Consider the following 22,915-nt stretch of genomic DNA (forward strand, 5'->3'; position numbering starts at 1 on the left):
GGGGGCATGTCCTATTTGGCAATTTTCTAGGGTTGGCCTTGGCCAAGGCCAAGTCCGAGCACCTCATTTTAGTTATATTTTGGGCCTATAATAGTCATTTCATGTGAGGCATGCCCCATTAGGTATTTGATGAGGCTCAATCGAGGTCAAGATCGAGCACATTAGCTTGGGCCAAGACCCAAGTCAACCTTTCTCCTAGGTCCATTTTGATCCTAAGTTGTCACCCTTGACCGAATCATGCTATCTTCTCATCTTTGTTGTTGATATTCTCGTCAAATGTCGTTTGTGCCCTTGGTCCAAAATCACCCATAACAAGTGAAAAAAAAAATTATAATTATTATATTATAAATATTATAAAATAGATGTCCGTACTTAATGTCCTAAAAGACAAAATGGCATTCTCCCGTTATCTCATGTGTCTTTGTACATGTTGTTCATGTGTCTTATGGCTACACATGCTTAGTGTCCATATAATGCCACATCCTAGTTGTCAAATTACCTATAAATAGTAAGATTTGTGGTTTTTATAAAGGTATGCACAATGGTGGGAAATTAAAAGAGTTTCCCATATTTTCTATTTTTATAATTTCAATTTTAGTTATTTTATATTACATTTTATTTTATTGTATTATATTATATTTTTTCGATATTCGTATTCTTACGGTGCCTTGCTCTTCTATTATGAATATTACAATAGAAAATAGATGTCTATTACTTAATATCCCAAAGACCATGTGTCACAATTCATGTTGTCCATGTGTCATGTAGTTATTCATGCTTGGTATCCATGTAATTCCACATCCTACTTATAAATAGTAGCATTTGATGGATCTTAAAAACACACAAACATTAGGGAGATTTTCACTTTCACCAATTTCCATTTTATCAAATTTCATGATTTTGATTATTTTATGTTTTAATTATTTTATTTTTTAATTTTAGTTTTTATTTATTTATTATTATTATATAAAAATATTATTATATTTTTATTTTTATTCCCATTGTGCTCCTCAATTTTCATGACATCTTCAACTTTATAACATATTAATTTTTTGTTTTTTCCAAACCCAGTCGAGCTATATTAATTTGTACGTAAAAGATTGTAATATATATCAGACATTTCTTTCCCCCTTCATGCCATCTGATGAAATTCAAAATAATAATAATAATAATAACCAAAAAATAACACAACTAAATTTTCAATACTCTAAAAGGGAAAAAGCACCCAATTTATTTTATTATTATTATTATTATTATTATTATTATTATTTTTGAGAGAATTGAAGATAGAATAAACACTAGGCCAATTGTTATAATCCAACCTATGGAGTTATTGTACATGCTAAAGCTAATTACAACCAAAATGGAAACATTATTTGTACATTTTTCTGATAGTATAATATATGAAAAGAAATACAAATATAGCATTGTTCTTTGTAACCTCAATTTATTGTATACGTTTTTAAAAAAAAACGTAAAAATATAAAATCAACTACAAAATAACATAAAATAAAGTAAACAAACTGAGATATATATCAACAGTAAAAACAACTGCACCACCAGGTAGTTCAACTGGAAAAATTCAGTCGACTTAAGAGTTCACATTCTAAATTCATATCTAATACCCACTAAACTTTTTTTTTTTTCATCCCAATATAATGACAATACAATACTAGGATGCATGTATATTCATGGATATATAATTTAATTGAAATTTAATCTATCCCAACTTTTTTTTTCATCCCAATATAATGACAGTACAATACTAGGATGCATGTATATTCATGGATATATAATTTAATTGAAATTTAATCTATCCCCCACACCAAATAATCTACAAAAAGAATATTAAAGAAACGAATATATATATATATATATGATGATATTATTAGGGTTCATCTGAACCATCTGCTCCTTCATTGTCTAGCATGCTCATTAGCATGTTTATTTGATCATGCAGCATTGCATTTTCTCTTTCAACTTCTGATCTTTTGCTCTTTTCTTGCAGAAGCTGAAGTTGAAGATGCTCCAAGCAGCGAGCATCCTCGTCGAGCTGCTCGTTTAGACCATTGATTTCCCGGTCCTATACAACAACAATTAAAACCAACTGTCTTTCAGTTGAAAACATCTTTTATAGAGGCCACATTATTGATGTAATAGTAAAATTACTGCAGCACCTTTCTATTCATTTCCTGAACGGCAATCCTCCTCATGCTCTCGACAACGTCGACATTGACGAGTTTCCGCTTCTTCCCGATGAGCCACCCTCGTGGATAAATGGTGTCATCAAAATCGGGAGGAGGGAGTAAGGATTCAGCTGATGGTCTTCGGCCATTAATGTTCTTCACGGGTTCTAAGGGCTCAAACAGAGCCTTTCGACGCTCCGATAGCTCGGGGAGGACTGTGTTGGTGTCCTGAGCTAATTTGTCATTTCCATGAGATTCTTCCTGTTTGTCGCAAGTTTTAATAGCAGAATCATGATCTTCAGTTACCTTGTCTAAATTCCTCCCGCTAGCTGTTGGAAAGAAGATACCATTCTAGTTCCAACCAATTTAGAGGGACAACAAAATAAAGAAAAGTTCAATAAATAAAGATTCTCGGTGTCTCTTTGGAGCCTAGGATAGCATCTGAGATACTATATAGAAATAAGGTTAATTTACAAAGTTCAGCCCCGAACTTTGAAATTCAGGTCTACTTGAACTTTTAAATGTCTCTTATAGCCCTCTAAACCGAAATTCTAGTTTTGTATTGAATAAGTTCTTGAAGTTAAAAAATGTCTAATAAGTCTCTAAATTTTATTACTTTCGTGTCTAATAGGACTTGCCATATTCAAACTTTTTAAAAATTAATTGATCTGTTAAATATAAGATTAAATTATCTCTAACTCGTGCCCCAAACAGCCCCTAACTGAATTCAATATAACCCACCCAATTGTAAAAAATGTGAACAGACTATCCATCCACCAGAAAAGTGAAAATTATATTGAAAGCAAAGATCCAATAATGATATTAGCTTTAGAGTGAATGACTGAGAGAGAGAGTGTCACCTAGCAACAACAACAAGAGAAAAAGAGAAAAGTAAGGCAACTCCAAGATAAAGTCACAGGCAATTCTTCAAATATAATAAATCATCAAATTCACATTATGATGAGAAGTGAAATGAAATGAAAATGCAAGATGGGATGGCAACTTTATAATTGATACCCAAAACTCCAAATCATCAAATCTTGATTGTCAAGAAGACGACAATAAGAAATTTTTAATGATTAATAACTGAATGTGGGCCTAATTAAGAATACTGAAACTTATATATACAGTTGGTGTTGAGTCCCATCATTCGAATACCAAACATGATATTAGAGAAAAGCATCCAAGTAGGGAATAGGGATCCTATGTCCAATGAGATTGTAAGTTAAATCTTTTTACCTTTAAAGATTCACTGTGAAATTGACCATCCAAATGACCAATCCAAATAATTCATTCCTGATCAAGGCTGAATCATCACTTTTCTAGAGGGCAAATTAAAATTTTAAAAGTGAGAAAAGAAAAGAAATCCAACCAGATTGAATTACACAAGCATTGAGTTCTTTTGATTTTGTGTCCTAAAACGAAGAAAAAAGACCCTATGGGACTGTTTGGAAGGCTAATATAATTAGGATTATTGGAAATCCTAGGGGCATTGTAAAGTGTGGGACATCGAAGGCGGAACAAGAATGGGATCGTGAAGCATGAAAAGGTAGGAAAGAGGGTCGAGTTGAAAAATGTGAGATGCAAATGAGTTTGTAATTACAAATTGCGTCCAAAACTCTCGATCCAAACACATGGACTTGGAATTAAAACCCATTACAAATGCTTTCCATTCGCATATTAGGGCAATAGATACAAGGAATATTGTTTTGGATTATATTTTCTGAATTGACATGTTGATTTGATATCAGTTTTCGTTCATATAAATATTTATTAATTCCTGGGTTAGAAAATCTAATAATTGAAAAGAATCATCAGCTCAGAGCAAATTTGTAGCAAGAAAACAGGTTATATTTTTATACTTAAAAGTTGAAACACAAACATGAGATAGATATAGAAGCTAGCGTGCTGCATATGTAAACTATTTAAGAAATTCAGCAAGTCTTCTACCCTTTAATATTGAAATTATTCAGGACTAAATAAATGGGTAAAATTTCCATTTTGATCTTGTACTTTAGAATTTAATCCATATACTTTTAATAAATTTAAAAATTAATCCTTATAATGCTACTTTGAAGCTAACTTTGAATATTTTAAATAATAATAATGAATTTCCATGCAAAAAAAAGACCGTGTGAATATGTATATTAAGTTTATAGATGAAAGTGAAAAATTATATGACTTTTTTTAAAATAAAAAAAAATAAGAAAAACTTAACAATAAAGTACTGATTTAACTATATTTAAGATTATTTAAAGTGGAAAGACAAAATTTGGTGAGTACCTGAACTAAAAGAGAACAAGTTCAATTTTTTAAGGTAAATATCAATTTATATCTCTAAATTTTGGGAGTTATATCATTTTAAACCCTATATTTATAATTATATCAATTTAAATCTTAAACTTTAGGGATCGTATCAATATAAACCCCAAACTAATAATTATATCAATTTAAACTCCAAACTTTATCAAATTAAACCCTGAATTTTCTTAATTGTATCAATTTAAACCATCAAATATCTTTTATTTGAATGCACTTATGAAAGTTCAAGGTTTAAATTGATATATTTATGAAAGTTAAGGACTTAAATTGATACACTTAGGAAGGTTCAGGGTTTAAATTCATACAATTATTAGTTAGGAATTTAAATTGATATATATCTCAAAGTTCAAGGTTTAAATTGATACAACCCAAGATTCAAGGTTTAAATTATATAATTATTAATCTAGGGTTTAAATTAATACAAACCCCAAGATTTAGGGGTATAAATTGATATTTACTTTTTTTTTTTTTTAATTAAAAAAGAGTGTAGTCCATAACTAGAAACAAAGGGTATGTATTAAAAAAAATCCAAAAGGTTAAAATTGCTAAATTACAATAAATATATTCCCCTTAAAAAGGTTAAATACCTGCTCTAGGCAACAACTGTACCAAAAAATTCATCAATTATTTTAATTATATTTGAAATTCAAAAGAACTAAAAGATGATTTTTAATACAAGGATCAATCTCTACTTACATGAAAATTTCTTTGAAAAAGAAGTGAACATAGTAAAGCACGTAACGTTATTATGCAAAATAATAATATTAACCTCGTAACGTGGAAGACACGCTGAATTATGAAAAAATATAACAATAATAATATTGAAAAAAAAAAGAAAATTATTATATTCTTAAAAAAGAAGTTATTTTCAAATATAGAAAAATAAACTAAAATATTTACAAATATAAATTTTTTTTACAGACTATCGCATGTGTGTCATAATAGATTAGTGGTCTATCACATATAAAAATATTTTCAATAGTTTTGTCATTTAAAATAATTTTACAAAAAGTTCCCTTAAAAAAAAACATAAATAAGGAAAGAAAGAGAAAATTCCTTTTCCGATGTTGTTCTAAGAAATAGTTTACAATTCCTTTTTTAATTAAAACAATCCACGTAGGATGACAATAAAGGCCTTTCGTGTAATATACGTGAGAGCAAAAGAAAATTAAAGTGCTTACAAAAGTCAACTTCTACTGGTGGGTGGGGTGCACTTTGGGTTTGTTAAGCCAATTTTAACCCTAAATTATAAATGAGAGCCAAAAAGGCAAAAATTAATGTATGCCCCAAAAATAATTAAATTAATCATTATCATCAATTCTTCCGGACCTAAAATCTACGCAATTAACAATATATATAAAATTAATAATAATAAATAAATAAAGTAGCCTTCGTTTTTTTCTTTTTTCTTTTTCTTTTTTTTTTTTTTTCTTTTTGGTTGGAGAAACGATTAACAGAAACCCACACGAGTAAGCAATGAACAAAAATCTTGAAGAAACCAACACATAACTTAAGAGCGAAGTTCAAATTCCATGGCTGTGTAGGAACTGACTAATTATTAATTCATGAAAAAAAAAATCATCAAAGGAATCCAAAAGCAAAAATATGAGAAATCAGAGCAGAAGAGCCTGGTTAATTACTTGGTTAGGGCATGAAACTCTTCCATAATTTGTAACGAAATGTCTCAGATTATTCGATAATTTCAAAACCTAAACGGATTCGTTCACTTTCAAAAAGAGAAATTCCAACTTTCCGATCTTCATCGACTTCGCAAAAGTTTCGAAAAATTGAAAGCAGGTTCCGCCGGAGAAGTTAATTAGTTCGAAAGAGAGAGTAATTAACTAGTACTACCTGACCTCCGGCGAGATTTCCACTGAATTCGAGGAGCCGACGCCGGAGAAAAACCTTCCAGAATCCTATCAATCTTGCCGGAATGATTGAGCTCCATTAGAAAGAGCTTCACCGGACCGTCGCTATGAAGAATCCTCTTCGAATTTTCGCATATAGGAAGAGAGAAGCAAATGGAGTTTGTGGATTGAGTCGGTTTAAAGGATTTTGGTTCGGTGTTTGTTGTGGTTGCGTTCATCGAGAAGAGAAGCAGATAAATTGCAGAACAAAACGACAGCTAAACCACGTGATTGTAATCCGACGGTTCAGATTTAGCGTTATGGTGGAGGTTTTGATGCTAATATTTGTCGTCATCTATTAGATGTGGGTCCCTTTTATTTTATTTTTATTTTTTCATTTTTAATTGGTTGGAATATTGTTTTTGCTTTTGCTTTCTCACGACTTCCAATATTTCCTAATTACGAGCGAATATCCCTCGAGGAATACTTAAAAGTTATTTTTAAATTAGAAAAAAATTATTCCTTCCGTTAAAGCTTTGTGTAACCATCTTATGCCATATTTGTAAATTACATTTGGTCATTAAATTACAAACCACATGCGCTTTTTGTAATTTATTTTCTCAGGCAAACTTAGACTAGTAAATAAATTAATTGTTCAATTGGTAATCGACATACCATTTTTTAGAGGACGAAAGTTCAAAAGTCCATATTCAATATTTGTTGTAAAAGTTATTCTATCCATTCCACTGTGATTAATGGTGTTAAATCTTAATTGTGAGCTAAAAATATTCATCTTCCATGTTAAAAAAGCCCAAGCCCAATGATGGAATAGAACTAGATGAGGACAATTGACAGATGGCTTCTCTTACCTCCATATAAATGCAAATTTTTTTGGTTATTAAAAGACCCTTTTAACAGTGGGGTTAAATTTTGAAGAAGAAACATAGAATTTAGGGGAAGAGATGAGAGTTCATATATTGGGCAACTCAAATTGACTAGTTCCATATTTTACTCCTTAAAGTAAGAGTTATTTCAACTATGCAAATCATTCTATAGGAAAATAATTACAAAATGTTCAAGTTGCAAGTAGGCCTAAGATAATCAAAAGTCTTTGCCTAACTATATACAAAGTTAAGCCCATCTCAAGTTACTCTTGTTAAAGAATTTGAAACGTAGTCTTCTCTGTTTTGGCCTAAATTAAAAGTAGCAAAATTTCATAATGAAAAGAAATAAGAGGTGAGGAGTGGAGTGACTAACCCAATGGTTTGAAGAAATCAAGTTTCGCCAACAGCACAGGGAATACAAGGAGGATCTTCAGCTTGGTTTTGAGGAGTGATGCGTTCCAAACAGAGGCCGTGAAACACATGGCTACATGGCAGTACAGCCACAGTAGGTAGAATTTTTGGAATGACAAGTGAGCCTTCTGGTTTGAATGAAAGATCCCTCTTACATAGGTAGCATCTGTGTCCACTTAATTTAGGAGTTTGGTCCAACTCTGCAAACCAAATTAATTATCACCACTCGATGTATATGGAGATATATTTTATAGTTACCCATTTCCTTAAGTATTGTATTCCTATTCATGCTAAATGTATCACAAAGATTATTAGTATTTTATGTTTTTAAGTATTTTCGTGGGTGGGTTTCAGCATTCTTATGGTTACTTCTTGTACTATGTTGGTTGAATTTGTGTAATTTATGTGTCATTTCAGTCTTCAAGAGCAATTTTTCAATTTGGCTCCATTGTTTTCATTACTTTTTTTAATGAATTTGAAATTTTAGAATTAACCTCACAAAACAAAATACAAGAATAAAAGTTTTAACTTCTTTTTCCATGTTCTTTAATAGATGTGTAAAATTTTAGTCTGGCAGTTCAACAAAGGTTGGACACATACAAGAGACAAGCCATTATAGGAAAAAATTAACTAACAAAAAGAAAAAGCTTTGCTAGAGAAGGTAACTCGAGAAAATTTCTAGTACTACGGTGATATGGAAGGTTTTCCATGTTAACTCCATTTATTACTTGTCATAAAAGTAGCATTTAAGAATGATGCGAGATCCATAAAATAAATGAAAATTTCTAGTACTACGGTGATATGGAAGGTTTTCCATGCTAACTCCATTTATTACTTGTCATAAAAGTAGCATTTAAGAATGATGCGAAATCCATAAAATAAATGAATAATAAATTATAAGGTGTCAACTTATACCCCTGAAATTTGGGAACTGTATTATTTTAAATTATAAACTTATAATTATATCAATTTAAACCTTGAACATTGGGGATTGTATCAAAAACTTAAACTAATAATTGTATCAATTTAAATTCTGAACTTTTATAAGCGTATCAATTTAAACTCTAAAATTTCTTAATTGTATTAATTTAAACTTTCCATTGTGTTTCATTTAGATACACTTAGAAAAACTCAGGGTTTAAATTGATACATACTTCAAAGTTTAGGATTTAAATTGATACAAGCCAAAATTTAAGGTCTAAATTGATACAATTATTAGTCTAGGATTTAAATTGATTCAAACTCCAAAATTTAGAAGTATAAATTGATATTTATCCTAATTATAAATCATTCGGCACGTTAAATGATGAATGGAGGGAGTAGTAGGTTAAATTTTTTCAGTTAACCAAGCTTCTTTACTGTCAATGAGACAGGTGCAGTGCTCTCTCTTACTGATTCTATGGGTTTCTCTCTTATAAGCCCAATTGTCATGGTTTCTTTGTTTCGTTTTATATGTCGTTTTTTAATTTGTTTCTGTTTTTTAATTGTCCATCTCTCATTTCTGATTAGTTTATAATAGTCTGGTTCTTAATATAAAATCTTTTCGGTATGGCTTTTTCTACAGTTTTGTCGGTTGGTTTTCAATACACTGTGTCTGGGTGAATCCATCAAGTGTCCAAAACGTAAAAATGACAACTATTTGAAACTATCTAAGTCATTTGTTCAACACGTATTTGATTTTATGTATTGTATTTGACACCTATGCAGATACTCCATTGAAATTAGAGTTTCTGTTCCGCTAATTTGGTGAATCTCTTTCTGCTCAAAAAATGACAAATCTAGTACTCATGCTACTTGGACGGTGCCAACATAAACAAAACTTCTAAAAATGGATGACTAATCAACCGAAAAACTTTACTTGTCGAAGGTAAATTAGATTCAATACTTTAACACTCACTCCAGTCTACAAAATTCAACATGAAAATCAATATTAACTTGGGATGAAATGACAATATAAGAATTTAAAAATAAGGTTTTCTACTTTTTAAATTATCCATTAACCTAAAAACTCTAAATTTTATGACATCAATGCTTTAAAAGATAGGAGGATCTTACTGCGCATTTAATTTGTTTTCTTATGGAAAGTAAGTTAAAGCTAATGTATGAAGTCAACTAGCTATACTTTTTAAATTCAAGTGACTGTTCTTAAGCTACCACATGCAAGTATGAGAAAATATGGGAGAAGAGAATACGTTTGCATATATAATACAGAAGTACCTCGGCATTTTATATAACAACGTGAGGTCCTTGAGCGTCGGAAAGAACGATCTTGTAGATCTTCAAACTTGGAAGAGACGAGTGGAATGCTCTCATTATTGATCTGTTGGGAAACCCGATTTGGATCAATTTTGGTTTTCTGAGGTTGAATTAGAACATGTGAAGATATATTAGGTGAGAAAGAGGCAGATAGAACCTGCGCAAGATGGGCTTGAAATGATATGTCATTATGGGCCTTGACATTGGAAGAACCAAACACTGGTGGATTAGGATGTGTTTTAGCCATACCACATTCTTCAGCTGTCCTACATTCACTTGCATCTTGTTTTCCTAAAACTTGTCAAGCTTAAAGTCATTTCTTCTGTCATAACTTGATGAAACTGTTAATTTAAAGTCAAGTAGAGTAATAAAGACACTAAAAGTGGTACCAGTAGTGAGAGAATTGCCAACGTTTTGGGGAGGCTGAGAAGCGCCAGCACCAGCAGATTGATTATACTCAACTGCAAGCAACAAAGAAACATGTTCTACCTCAAATTTGATAATCATTTGATGCTAAAATTGTTAAAGAAGGTTCATAAGCATTATAGATGTTAAACTAAATGAAACTACCACTAAAGGATCAATCTCTCTTACACGACTGATCTGGAACAGAGATGGTTGCAGATATCCCAAGAGAAGGAGCATTTGTTGGATATTCAGATGAGAAGTTCCTGGCATCAGTATGAGATTTCTCTTCAGAAGGCCAGTGATTTTGATTCCTTCTAAGTAAGCAAGATTCTAAGTCAGTAAACCAGCTTTGTGAGGATATCCCAATTTGGCTTTTGATAGATTCTGTAGTAGAGGGAGCAGCATTTATAAGTGAGTTGAGGATATCCTCATTGCCCTGGAATACATCAGGACTCAAACAATCTTCATTACTTGGAGTGGGAAAAGGGTTATCCCCACCAACTATAATAGATGGTTGAAAGACGGATGATGGGTTCAAACTAAAGTTAATAAAATTACTACATCTTACTCCAACAGGGTTCTGAGGAAAGGTTGTAAGGTTAGGAATATCCTCTAAATTGTCTTTAAAGCCTGAGATCTTATCTGCCTTGTTGAGAGCCGTGGTGGTATTTGTATGACATCCAACATCAAAAGTCTCAGCATCAAGTTCTTGTAAACAATGGGGTTGGAATCCACTGCAAATGGCAGTAATGTTAAGATCAATTTGATCCTCACATTCTGAGGATTGCAGATTATGATTGTTTGTTTCTCTATCATACCCAATCAAATGTCGGCCTTCAGCTTCCTGACTTCTCACTGGGACTCTACAAATGCTGGCAAGTTCTGGACTTCTGACATGAAATGAAGCATTTGTCTTATTTTTGGTATTCGTGAAAATGCTGTTAGACCAATTTTGAGAGCTTAGACCCAAGCGGGATCTATCAAATGACCAATCAATATCAGTATATGAAATTGAATCAGGAAAGGAACCAGCAAAATTTGGATGAGAGGAGACTTGTGGATCTGGAAGTTGGGAATGATGGAATCCAGCAGTTGCACTGTATTCTTCATGGAGCCCATTGAAGTTAGCATCACTTATCATTGTACTAAGGCATCCAAACTCTTCATTCTCATCGTCAGAAATAAAATCAGACAGATTATTTCGTAGGTTCAGATTGTCATTTTCCATCGTGTATTCCTAAACAGCAGGAATTAGAAAGACAGATTCTAGGGGAATAACAAATAAAACAGCCGATCATTAGATCATAAAATATCAAGAAATTTTTTGTAAAAGAATAAACTTCGGTAATGTAAATTATTTAGTGTGTTTGCCACCGATTTCATAAATCGGTGTTAAATAATTCAATTCTATAACTTCAATAGTGAACAACTTCAATAGTATTCAATATTAAAGTTTGTACGTTTATTGAGAAATTCATCTTTATTTCTTTTGCATATTTATCGAGAAAACTCAATTTTTACAACTCTGTACACCAAACACAAACTTTCTAATTCTAATTTATTAACCTCAAATTTTAGAACTCAACTCAGCACCTCAAATATCCTCTAAATTTGATAATTAAAAAAAATGATTATATGAGTAATCCAACGTACGATTATAATAATTGAACAATATATGCATTCTAAATATCTCCATAAATAAACACATTACACGAAAGGAAAAGAAGAAAATTTAATTAAAAACGGAAAGAGACGCCAATGTTTGACGAAAACAAATCACAGATTAATCACCAAAAACAGCCTCTGATCCACTTACATGCTTTGTCCGGTCAACTTATCTCGAATCAACTATAGAGAAAATTACAAAATCATCGAATGCAGGTCTATGCGATCAATAGATACGATTCGATTAGTAACATTAATGAGACAAACACCACGGCACAATCACATAATATTATTAAAATGCAGGAAATTCAGATGAAGAAACTAAAAAATCCTCACACATATAAACAAATGAAAACCAGAAATTAAACCAAATCGAAGCAATGCAAGAGCGCTAGAAAAAGAGAGGGAAACTTACAAATTCGTAGAAACAAGGCAACACCAGCAAAGATAAGAAAAACCGATTAAAAGAAAGAAAAACCGATACGATTCAGGACCATCGAGGAGATAAGAGAAAACGGAAGAATTAAGAGGAAATCAAAGGAAGAAGAAGGAGAATTTCAGCATTACCAGAAAGAGAGTGATGAAACAGTGGAAGAGAGAGGCTGTGACGGCGAAAGGGAATTGGGCGTTTTAGGTGTGGGTTCCACTTCCACGCCGTTTAGTTAGTTGTATGAATCTCACTTGCACTGATCTCCTGATTCTATTTTGCAATTACTTAGGGCTGTTCAGTAGGAATCAAAACAGAAATTTGAAAACAACCCCTTTTTCTTTTTTTCTTTTTTTGTATAATTAGTATTTTATAATATTATATAATTTAGAATCTGTATTCTCTACGTCCTATTGGATTCTCCAAAATTGGCCCTAATTTATTAGGGTTCAATAAATTAAATGGTTTTCTAATTTTATTTAGGTAATTTTTAATATGGTCTATGATATTTTTAAAATTATATGACAATAGAGTATTGTCTAGATTACACCTAACCTCATGTATCCTCATTTAGCACACAGTAAAAAAGAATATTTTAAAAAAAAATTGCAACTAACACACAAGTTTTTTCCTCAAAATTTTCAATTATATATATATATTGAAGGTTTGAAACTTGTTGGATGTGCAATCATCTGTTATATCTTGAGTGAGTGTAACCTTAAAGTCCATGTGCTACTTTGAACTCCCAAGTGTCAGGTTCCTATTGTTCTAGGTAATTTAGGGTAATTTTCATAAGAAGATTTAGGTAATTCTTCATTCTTCTCCTTGGAATTTGTTTCCTTAGGTTAGCATTCAGTATATTTAACTATATTAATTTGTCAGTCTTATGTTTTTATTTTAAAATATAACATTACAGCTTTCAAAGTATGCATCTAATCCTTTCATATTTGAGAAGAAAAAAAAGAGTCTAATATTAATCATATATATATAATTGCTACAATATATATGTATGCCTCTATGTTTACAGTCCAACAATTGTGGAACCAAATGGAACTTTCACAACCTAATTTCATCATCTATGCTAATTACTTATTTACTTAATTAATTATTCACATAGCTTTAATTGGAATTATCCTTTGTCTCTTAATCTGCCTAGGCCTCTTTGTCACAAATGTTGGAGTTGTCACGAAATCCAAATCTTGTTTCTGATCTTTGGCCGCCGTCATAAACGGCAGAGTCATCAACATCTCCGCTGTAAACCTGTATTTTGGCTTCCTCACAAAACAATTCTTCAAAAACATACTCGCCTCTACCGATACCCCTTCTGGAATCTTTGGCATTCCATGATGATTCTCCGTCATTTGCTCCACAATCCCGGCCTCGTCCGTTGCACCCCACGGGCGGTTTCCGGTCAAGATTTCGAACACGAGGCACCCGAGTGCCCAAATATCGCTCGGCGATTCTTGCACGCTGTCAATCAATGTTTCCGGCGCCATGTAGGACAATGTCCCTCCCAAATAATAGTTTGCCTTTGTCTTGCTTGTTCTCCTCGCCAACCCTAGATCGGCGATCTTTGCCACGAATTGACGACCTTTTTTTGTATTCCTTGGTACCAATAAGATATTTGCAGGCTTCAAATCACAATGAATATATTGGGATTTGTGCATGTGAATTAAGCCTTTGATTATTGATTTTGTGTAACTCCGAACCTCATTCTCTGGTAACCCCTTTCCACCTACATAAAATAGAGCACCAATAAATTAATTATACGATTATATTTAAGTGAAAATCAATAATTAGTATCAAATTATAGGATGATGGTCCTATAGATCAAAACTTCTAAAGATTATAATCCTTCTCCGCTTTTAATTTAAGGGTTTTTTTTTTTTTTTTTTTTTTTGTGTAACTCATAGACTTTCTCCTTCTCTGATTGAATATCCATGAAGAGAAGTGGAATATGATGGAAAGACTAAGATTGTGCCAATCTAATTAGGATAATTCGGTCCATATCTTTCTAAACATATATATAATTAGTATCAAATTACCAATGATAAGGCTACATAAATGTAATTGACCAATAAAATTTTAAAGAAGAGGCAAAAGATTAGTATATAACCTAATTTAATTCTGAACAAAGTTTAGGGTTAAGGGTAAAAAAAGAAATAAAAGGATTAATTAAGAAATAAGAATTGAAATTATAATATTAATTGTTAAATTGTAGAGTATAATGGATTGATTAATTACCTGTGTTTTTGATATGCTGAGCTAGGGTTCCTCCAGGGGCAAACTCAAGCAGCAAATTATAGATCATCTGACCGTTACGGTCAGTAGTAATCTCTTCGCCGAAGCATTGGATCAGTGAATTGCATCCTTTCAAGTTGTCGTAATTCTGCTTCTCCTTCTGTAGGGTTCCGGAGACGGAAACTTCGGCGGATTTAACAGCCATTATTGGAGGGAAAATGCTGTATTTAGAGATATGTGGCTTGAGAGAAGCCAAGAAAACCGATCCGAAGCTTCCTTTTCCGATGAGCTGGCTTCGTTCCCATTGGATTCCATGGTTGAAAGAAGAAAAAGAACTAGTGACTAACGCGGTTTCTTCTGCTTCGACTTCTTCCATTGAATTTCTCTTCATTCTTTTTGGCTTGGAAGAAGGAATTGAAAAGGGAAAAGTTGGGGAAGAAGTGTTCTCTCGGACTCTGAGAATTGCTTTGGTTATGGTGGAAACTGAAAAGGGTGTTTTGATTAATAGGGTTTTATAGAGGAATGGGCTTTGATTCTCTAAATCGTACGTGGCGGGAATTTTGTGTTCTAACCTGCACAGTCAGCAATCCTAATACTAATTTACACCCAAAAGGAATTACAATTACATTAATAAATTTAGGACGGAATTCTAATGAAATTTACAGTGTAGATTGATTGAAGAAATGTTGAGGTACCTCCGCAGTTTCTGATTTCTTTCTTCTAGTATCTTGTTTAAAAAAAATGATTGATAAAGGTTTTAAATGATATAATTGTTTATTTAAATATTTTTAAGCGATAATATAGGTAGAAAATAATGGGTTAAGGTACCAATTTGGTCCCATACTTTTAGTTTTGTTCATTTTTAATATATATTAAATTCATTCGTTAATGTTTATCAAAATTGGATAAATAATAATAATAATTTTTATGGAAGAAAATATAATATGTGAATATTTTTTTTTAATTATTTTAAATTAAATAATAGACATTAATGTTAAAGAATGAAGTGAATATTTGATAAAAATCAAAGTATAAAATGTATAAATTTTGAAAATTAGAAACATAACTGAAACAAAATTCAAATGAGTAAAATTGTAATATTTTGAAAGTTGACTAAATTCAAATCAATCTCAAAATTTAAAGACTAGAAGGATAACAATTTTTTTTAAAAAAAAAAGTACTAGAGGCTAGCGAGTTAATAGGCGCATTCAGACATCTCAATTAGGTCGACACCTTTAATGCCCTCATCATATCTCGGAACCAAAATGGATGCATTTTGAAACTCAAGACTAAAAAAAGAAGTATTTTGAAACTCAAGACTAAAAAAGAAGTATTTTTTAATTTTTTTTAATTATTAATTTAGATAGGGTAATTGCAATGGGTAGCACTTAGTTAATAATCAAGTTTCCAGAACCATTTTTGAAGTATTGAAAATATAGTAAGATCTATAAGTGATAGACTCCTATTAGCATTAGACTTTATTGCTGATAAACTCATTTTAATGATATGACTATCATTGATAGACTCTAAGAGCTTAATCTAAATTTTTCTATATTTGTAAATATTTGTGCATTGTGCTATATCTGCAAATACATTTGGTCTGATTGCTATATTTACAATTATATAATTTATATAAGTGGATTTTATTTAGGAAAATAGAAGTCTATCACTGATAGATTTTGCTATATTTTCAATTCTTCAAAAATGGTTCTAGAAACTTGATTATTAGCTCTAAAAGTGCTTCCAATTGTAATTATCCTATATATATAAAAGCACCTTTATTTATATTTTTTAATTCAAACATTTCTTTTTAATAACATTAATCTCTAATATTAAAAAAAAAAAAGTCTAACACACGTGTACAAATTATACATGAACTGTCCTAATACAAAATTCCAACATATAATCTAAATTGATTTAGATAAAAAAGATAAATAAATATTATGATTTTAAGTTTTAAGATTAATGAGTAGACAGATGACCGATAGTGCCCATAATCCAAATTACTCGCTACCTGCGATCTAGGATAAAATAAAAAATAAAAATAAAATAAAAAACTCATTCCTCTAATTCTCAAAACCCTATTAATTAGTTTTAAAGCCATCGTTCGTCATTTTGAAGCCCTAGTTCTAAGTTTTTCAAAAAGATTTCTTTCGCAATTGGGTTACATGTTCTTCAATGTCAAATAACAATATAACTAATGCTTTTGAGAACGTCGGGTAATCTACTATCACGTATAATGTGATAATTTGATCCAAAAAAAGGTCAAGCTATATGTTTATTGATATAATTTCGTGTCAAGAAATATAATACATTTGACACTGATGACATGTCAAGTTTATTGATTCTTGACAAGATTATGTATCATATGTGGTTACTCTTTACATTTTTTTTGTCAAATATATTGTTATCTTGACACTAAATAACAGAGAAGTTAATTGTTTAATCCTTGACATAATTCCAATGTTATGCATATATCTCCTTTTTTCAAATTTGAAAAAAGAAAATATGGAAGTACCTATCGCAAGATAAATGATGTTGTGAGCAATGTCAAAACATTCCACAGAACATTAAATGCGAACAAAGAACATACAGAAAGAACACCAGAGATTGTTATCCTAGTTTGGTGAAATGCCTACGTATAGGGGGCAAGATGCCCAAGAAGGATAATTTCACTAATATAAATGATAAGCAATTACAATATAGTACTTATCTATAATGAAACCACAATTACAACGATCTCTGTAGAGCTTAATCACTCAACCTTTCATCTAGTCTCTCTTAAATTGTGAGACTCCTCTCTCTGTTCTTTAGGTTCCCTCTAAGCAATGATATTAGGGAAGACTGTCTTAGGCTCTCCTTAAGATTGAGATTCCCTCTCCGGTAGACTAGAGCTCCCCTTAAGTCATGAGACTTCCTTTCACTTACACTTTATCTTTCCCTTTCGAGCAAAGACTACTTCACTCTTTTAGTTCAAGCTCCCCCTAAGCTTGAGAATGAAGGAACTGTGAAGTTCTGTAGTGAAAGCAAGGATTGGCCCAATTTTATTTCCACAGAACAAAAATTTTACATAACACAATATGCATAATATAGAAAAATTATATAGCATGCTAGAGAGGGAAAAATAGAATTAGGGTTAGGAAGAAAACTTACCCTTGAAGAACAATTTCTTCGCATGATTCCTTTTCTCCGAATTGATCACGAACATGTCAGTGAGGATACCACTACAAGAATTTCCTCTGTATTCTTATTAGGGTAAGGTGAGAATATCAGGAGTGTGTGGGCTCTTAAATATTTTTGGGAGAGGGAGGAAGAATTTTATAGAAGAAGATCAATTTTCTTCTCTGTGATCTCTTAGGCAAAATCCAGAGAGTCTCACTTAGGATCTTCAATGAAGAAGATGGAGAGCCTAATGAACCACCCCACCACATAAAAGATTGAGAGAGATATTAGGGGGAGGGAATTAGAAATAACTCCCTCCATTTTAAATTTCAAATTTTAAAATAAAATAAAACTAATTTCAATTTATTTAATATATATATATATATATATATACATACATATAACCTATAGTTTATATTATATCAAATACAATATAACTAATAGTTTGAACTCTCTCAATAATTCATCATATTTAACATAAATCATATTTATATTAAATTTAATTATATGAATCCAATTCACATAATTAAAATTTGAATCATATTCAAATATTTATTTCCTCTAAAAAAGTAACTTTACATTATAATGTATCAATTAATTATATCACATATAATTTATTCTCTCAATTAATTCGAACAATTCAAATTAATCCAAAATTAATTCTCAATAATCCTTCTTGAGCTACAGAGAGGACCTTATGGACCTGTAGATTGAAGCTCCAATGGTACTTGAATAATTAATTCAATTATTCAACATCCATTAACTGTCGGTCACTCCATTAAAGACCGACAACTGTACTATTCACACTATAGATATATTTCTATGTCCATTGGATATAACCAGTCAACAGGGCGATGATCCTTCACAAATTGCTCGTAAGTACAGTTGGACCAAAAATTATCGTTTTGCTTTTGTAGTTACATCTAACTCCTTAAGTACCACTGATTCTTTTAATGAACAATAGATCATAGTCTAACTATGACCAAACCCCTCTCAAGCCAAGAGAGAATGTGACACCACATTGTTCAAGCCCCAGAATCAGTCTTTAAAGAAGTAATTTATCTACTTAGCCAGACGTTAGGGAATGAGTGAATTCCTTCTTATGTAGTTGTGTTCTCAACTCCCCAATCAGACGAACCTCCAAAATGGTAGACTTATTGAATCGGCGATCTGGCCACTCTCACTCATACAGATCAAAGGACCGCCTTCATAGGCAGGAGTTCACAACTCACTCAGGATTCAGGTAATGTCACCTTTGGTCATCCTGGTAAAATGTAAGTCTCTATTATGAACAATGTTATATAATAAGACTAGTCCTTTCGTGTTCCGGCTTATACAAACCCCTTTGTATAGAATACCTTCGCTCACATGTCTCTACATGAATGATTAGGATCAGATCATTTGTCGCACTTTACAACAATTGTAACATCTACAAAATGGGTTGTATTCGTAGTGTCACCAGGATAAGGTTCCCAACCTTATCCATCTTCTACAGACCATTTAGGTTATCACTTAAACATGATCCACATGTATGACTCTACATACATGTTTAAGCTACAGAAAATAACCTCGGATGTTATTTTATTGGGTTATGGGTTAATGCTACTAAATGTCGAATAAAGCACCTCATATTTTATTAAATAAATAAAATGTTTGTACATTACAATTACAAACTGTATGACCCATGAGATTTAGGGCATCAACCCCAACAGAGAATCCCTTCTAAAAAAAGTATACTGATGAAGTACGCAAATGGTTTGGAGTATATCTTCAACCTCACAACAAAACAATCTTCACCATCGTCAAAGATTAACAAGGAAAGTACTTGTGAGAAAATGCTTCACAAGACAAACGAAACTCTAAATCTTTTCGTAAAAACGCTCAGTCTTAAACTAAAGACTACGAGTCTTTTAAATAAGCACAACGGGTACACAGAACAACAACCTTAACTTCCAAAAATACTCAGGCACGGATAAGGAAAAGATCTGCAACAATATGCAGACATAATTTTCCACATAAGGAAAGTATTTTGCTAAACAATTTTAAAAAACAATCCTTAACTAGATAAACAGAATGTAGAGACAATCCAGATAACATATATCTGTCTTAAACAAACATTGCCAATATACAAAGTGCAATAAACTCCTCATCTGGCAATATTTTTTAAGCAATAACAAATATAACAACATCCACGGACTAGAAGATACATAAATAATCTTACTCCACCTTTTGACATACTTAAAAAAAATAACAGAAATAACCACCTAACAAAAATATCATTCACTAGCAACAACATCAACAATAGACCCACGAAGTACGGCCAACAGATCATCAAATTCAGCTTTTTGGCCAACAATTCTTGAAGCAAAACCCCAAGTTCCCTAGACGTATTATCCAACATATTTAATATCTTCTTCCCACAAGGAGCTTGAAGAAACTCCCTAGTTGGACCACTCTCTGCAAAAGAAATCTCAGTGTGAACTAGGTCAGGCACATGCTTGCCTTGATATAAACTATAGTTGAAAGAAATGACGGAGGGCACTAGTCCAGGAACATTTAAATCAGTTAAAATATCATGTTTTTTAGTCAAGAGAATTTCACAAATGAGATGTGGAAAACAAAAAGGAACCTTTGTAGCCTTAAAGCCAATGTGACACTTGACCTAGTTGATCACAAACATCCCATAGTTGAAAGTAGCACCAATACCAATTTGATAGAGGAGGCTGGCAAGACTGGTAGACAGACAAGACTTGTGAGTGGAAGGGCATCCGTTTTCAATGCCAATTTTGTGCAGGAGAATATACTTCACATTCAAATCAGCACACAGTAGTTGACCCTTTGAAAGGCAAGCTCTTTTGACTCCTCCAGTTAATACAAACACCAAGTCAAACATTGACGACCACTGTTAAATTTTAGGTATACAACAATCAAGATATTTATTTATTAATGCAATAAAAGACATGAAAATGTGACCTTTTACATGGACTTTGCAATAGTCAGGGCTATCAATCTTCCCAAATTGATATGGTAGATTTAAATAAAACTCACGAACCAAACGGGGATAATAAGCTCCGAGGTTCAGAGAAAATCTCAATAAATCAGCCTTCATTAATAATTCCATAATCTCAAGACAATTCTAAGCTTGTTCAGACAACTCTCTTTCCATAACGATTCTTTTGTTCACCATCTACATTTTTGCACTGTCTTCATAATGAAAAGAAATTCCATCAAGAGGCACTAAAAAAACAAGTTATGAAGAAGACTTTTTCTTATTAGGCTTAGCAGGTTGATTTTCTTAAGGCTTGGGAGGACTAATGGGTAAACTCACAGTTACAGAACAATCATTCTCATTATCATTTCACTTAGAATCAGGCTCCTACTTATTACCACTCAACTTAGAGGAACTTGCCTCAGCATCATTTTCTTTCCCTTTTCCTTTTTGTCTCATCATATTGATAGGAACATTGTCTTTCGATGTGTCATTAGTAGAAACTGACACATCTTTACTATCATTCTCTTCATCTGAAACTTCAGAACTATTCTTCATTGTTTTATCTCTATTCTCAATAGTAGAATTGACATAGGGAATACTTCAATTCTCATCCACTGACATATCATGCTCCCTTTGACTACCCTCATTTTGAGGAAAATCTCATTCATTTAGAATGCCAGAAGTAATCACATTCGATAACACATCACGTGGGTGCTCATCTATTATAATATTAGTCGTATCAACAATTTCATGATCTGTATTTTGAAGATTCAAAATACCCTCCTCATAATTTAGAACTTTATCAACAAATTATGTACTCACCCCAATAGAAATGTTGGGTTTGATCAATCAGAAGCCCTAGTTTCTTATTCAGAACGATTTTCCTCAAGAACTTCAAGTACATTAATAGATTCAACATGCAATGTTTCAACAGATCCACCAACATTTTCCATAACATTAGACTTATTAACAAACAGATTCAAGGACTCACCTTTAAGCTGAGGAGAAGTAATGACAATATCTGGACCAACCATGTCTTCCATTGTAAGTGCAAAGAAAGTTTCTCCACGTTTCTTTTTCCCTCTAGTCTTAGACATCCACGTTTCTCTAGCTTATTATAATCACACTACCATTAAGAAATAATGTATATCTATTTTAGGGTTTGTAGTTAAACTAGTTTTTTTTCCAATACTATTGTTAGAGATTTCCATGGGATGGGAGTTGGGATAGCTTTAAAGAAAAAAATAATTATATATTAAAATAGTTATTTACACAACAATCTATTGTGCAGTCCATGTTGCACCAATTAAGAATTGTGACATAGTAATTTATTTTTTTAATTATTACAAAAATATTTTTTTTGATATGTGTAGTGAAAGAGGAATATGATACTCAGGTACAGCCTAATAATAATAACATAACTTCAATCGGATTTGCCATTTTAACTGACAGAATTTCTCACTCTCTATAATGCAGTTGGAAAAGTATTACCAGAAAATGAGGTTTGGAATTACACAAAATCAATAATCAAAGGATTAATTCACCTCCATCGAACTTAATAAGTTCACTGTAAATTTGAAGCCTAAAAATATCCTATTGATTCCGACTAATCTATATATTAAAAGGTCACCATCTTTAAAAACTTTTTTGGACAATGTTATCCATAAAAATATTTGATAATTACACTTTTATCTATTTTGATTAGATATTAATTATTAAATAAAAACTTAAAAGACTAGAATCTTCGAACTGCTCCCATGTACCTAGATCGTGCAAACTGCCGCGTGGCCCCTTTTTATGGTGCCATGTGGTAATCTTGTTTTTTTTGTTTTTGTTTTTTTGTTTTTGTTTTCGTTTCTTTTGTTTTTTTTTCCTTTTTTCTTCTTTTTATTTTCTTTACCATTTTCCTCTTTTCGTGCCATTTTTTTTCATAAAACCTTTCTCTTTTTTTTTCTTTTTTTTTTTTTATACCTTTTTTACAAACTTTTTGACAATAAATTTTATAAACTCTTTTGAAATATTAAGTTTGCTTATAAATTTGTATATTTATATATTTATTCCATTCTTATCTTTTACAAACTGTTTTGACCATATCATTTTTTTTAAAAAAAAAT

At 31.7% G+C, this 22,915-nt stretch overlaps 3 protein-coding genes across 3 annotated transcripts; all 3 read right to left on the reverse strand.

Annotated features, from left to right (window-relative positions):
* Nucleotides 1-1,510: 1,510 nt before the first annotated feature.
* LOC120085789 (Snf1 kinase interactor-like protein) lies at nt 1,511-6,471 on the reverse strand. Its single transcript, XM_039041980.2, has 3 exons — nt 6,360-6,471; nt 2,178-2,515; nt 1,511-2,083 (listed from the first exon to the last, which is right to left on the reverse strand). Exons 1-3 carry the CDS (start codon nt 6,454-6,456, stop codon nt 1,889-1,891), a joined length of 630 nt encoding a protein of 209 aa, XP_038897908.2. The 5' UTR covers nt 6,457-6,471; the 3' UTR covers nt 1,511-1,888.
* Nucleotides 6,472-7,419: 948 nt separating this feature from the next.
* On the reverse strand, nt 7,420-11,522 carry LOC120085790 (uncharacterized). The gene is made up of 5 exons (XM_039041981.2): nt 10,501-11,522; nt 10,296-10,367; nt 10,064-10,197; nt 9,868-9,970; nt 7,420-7,850 (listed from the first exon to the last, which is right to left on the reverse strand). Exons 1-5 carry the CDS (start codon nt 11,453-11,455, stop codon nt 7,630-7,632), a joined length of 1,485 nt encoding a protein of 494 aa, XP_038897909.2. The 5' UTR covers nt 11,456-11,522; the 3' UTR covers nt 7,420-7,629.
* A 1,993-nt stretch (nt 11,523-13,515) lies between these two features.
* Nucleotides 13,516-21,356, reverse strand: LOC120084538 (mitogen-activated protein kinase kinase kinase 20-like). Its single transcript, XM_039040332.2, has 4 exons — nt 21,219-21,356; nt 20,488-20,711; nt 14,651-15,219; nt 13,516-14,141 (listed from the first exon to the last, which is right to left on the reverse strand). Exons 1-4 carry the CDS (start codon nt 21,354-21,356, stop codon nt 13,516-13,518), a joined length of 1,557 nt encoding a protein of 518 aa, XP_038896260.2.
* Nucleotides 21,357-22,915: the final 1,559 nt, after the last annotated feature.

Source organism: Benincasa hispida, chromosome 9, assembly GCF_027475165.1.
Source record: "Benincasa hispida cultivar pf3 chromosome 9, pf3_genome.v1.1, whole genome shotgun sequence".
NCBI classification, from domain to species: domain Eukaryota; kingdom Viridiplantae; phylum Streptophyta; class Magnoliopsida; order Cucurbitales; family Cucurbitaceae; genus Benincasa; species Benincasa hispida.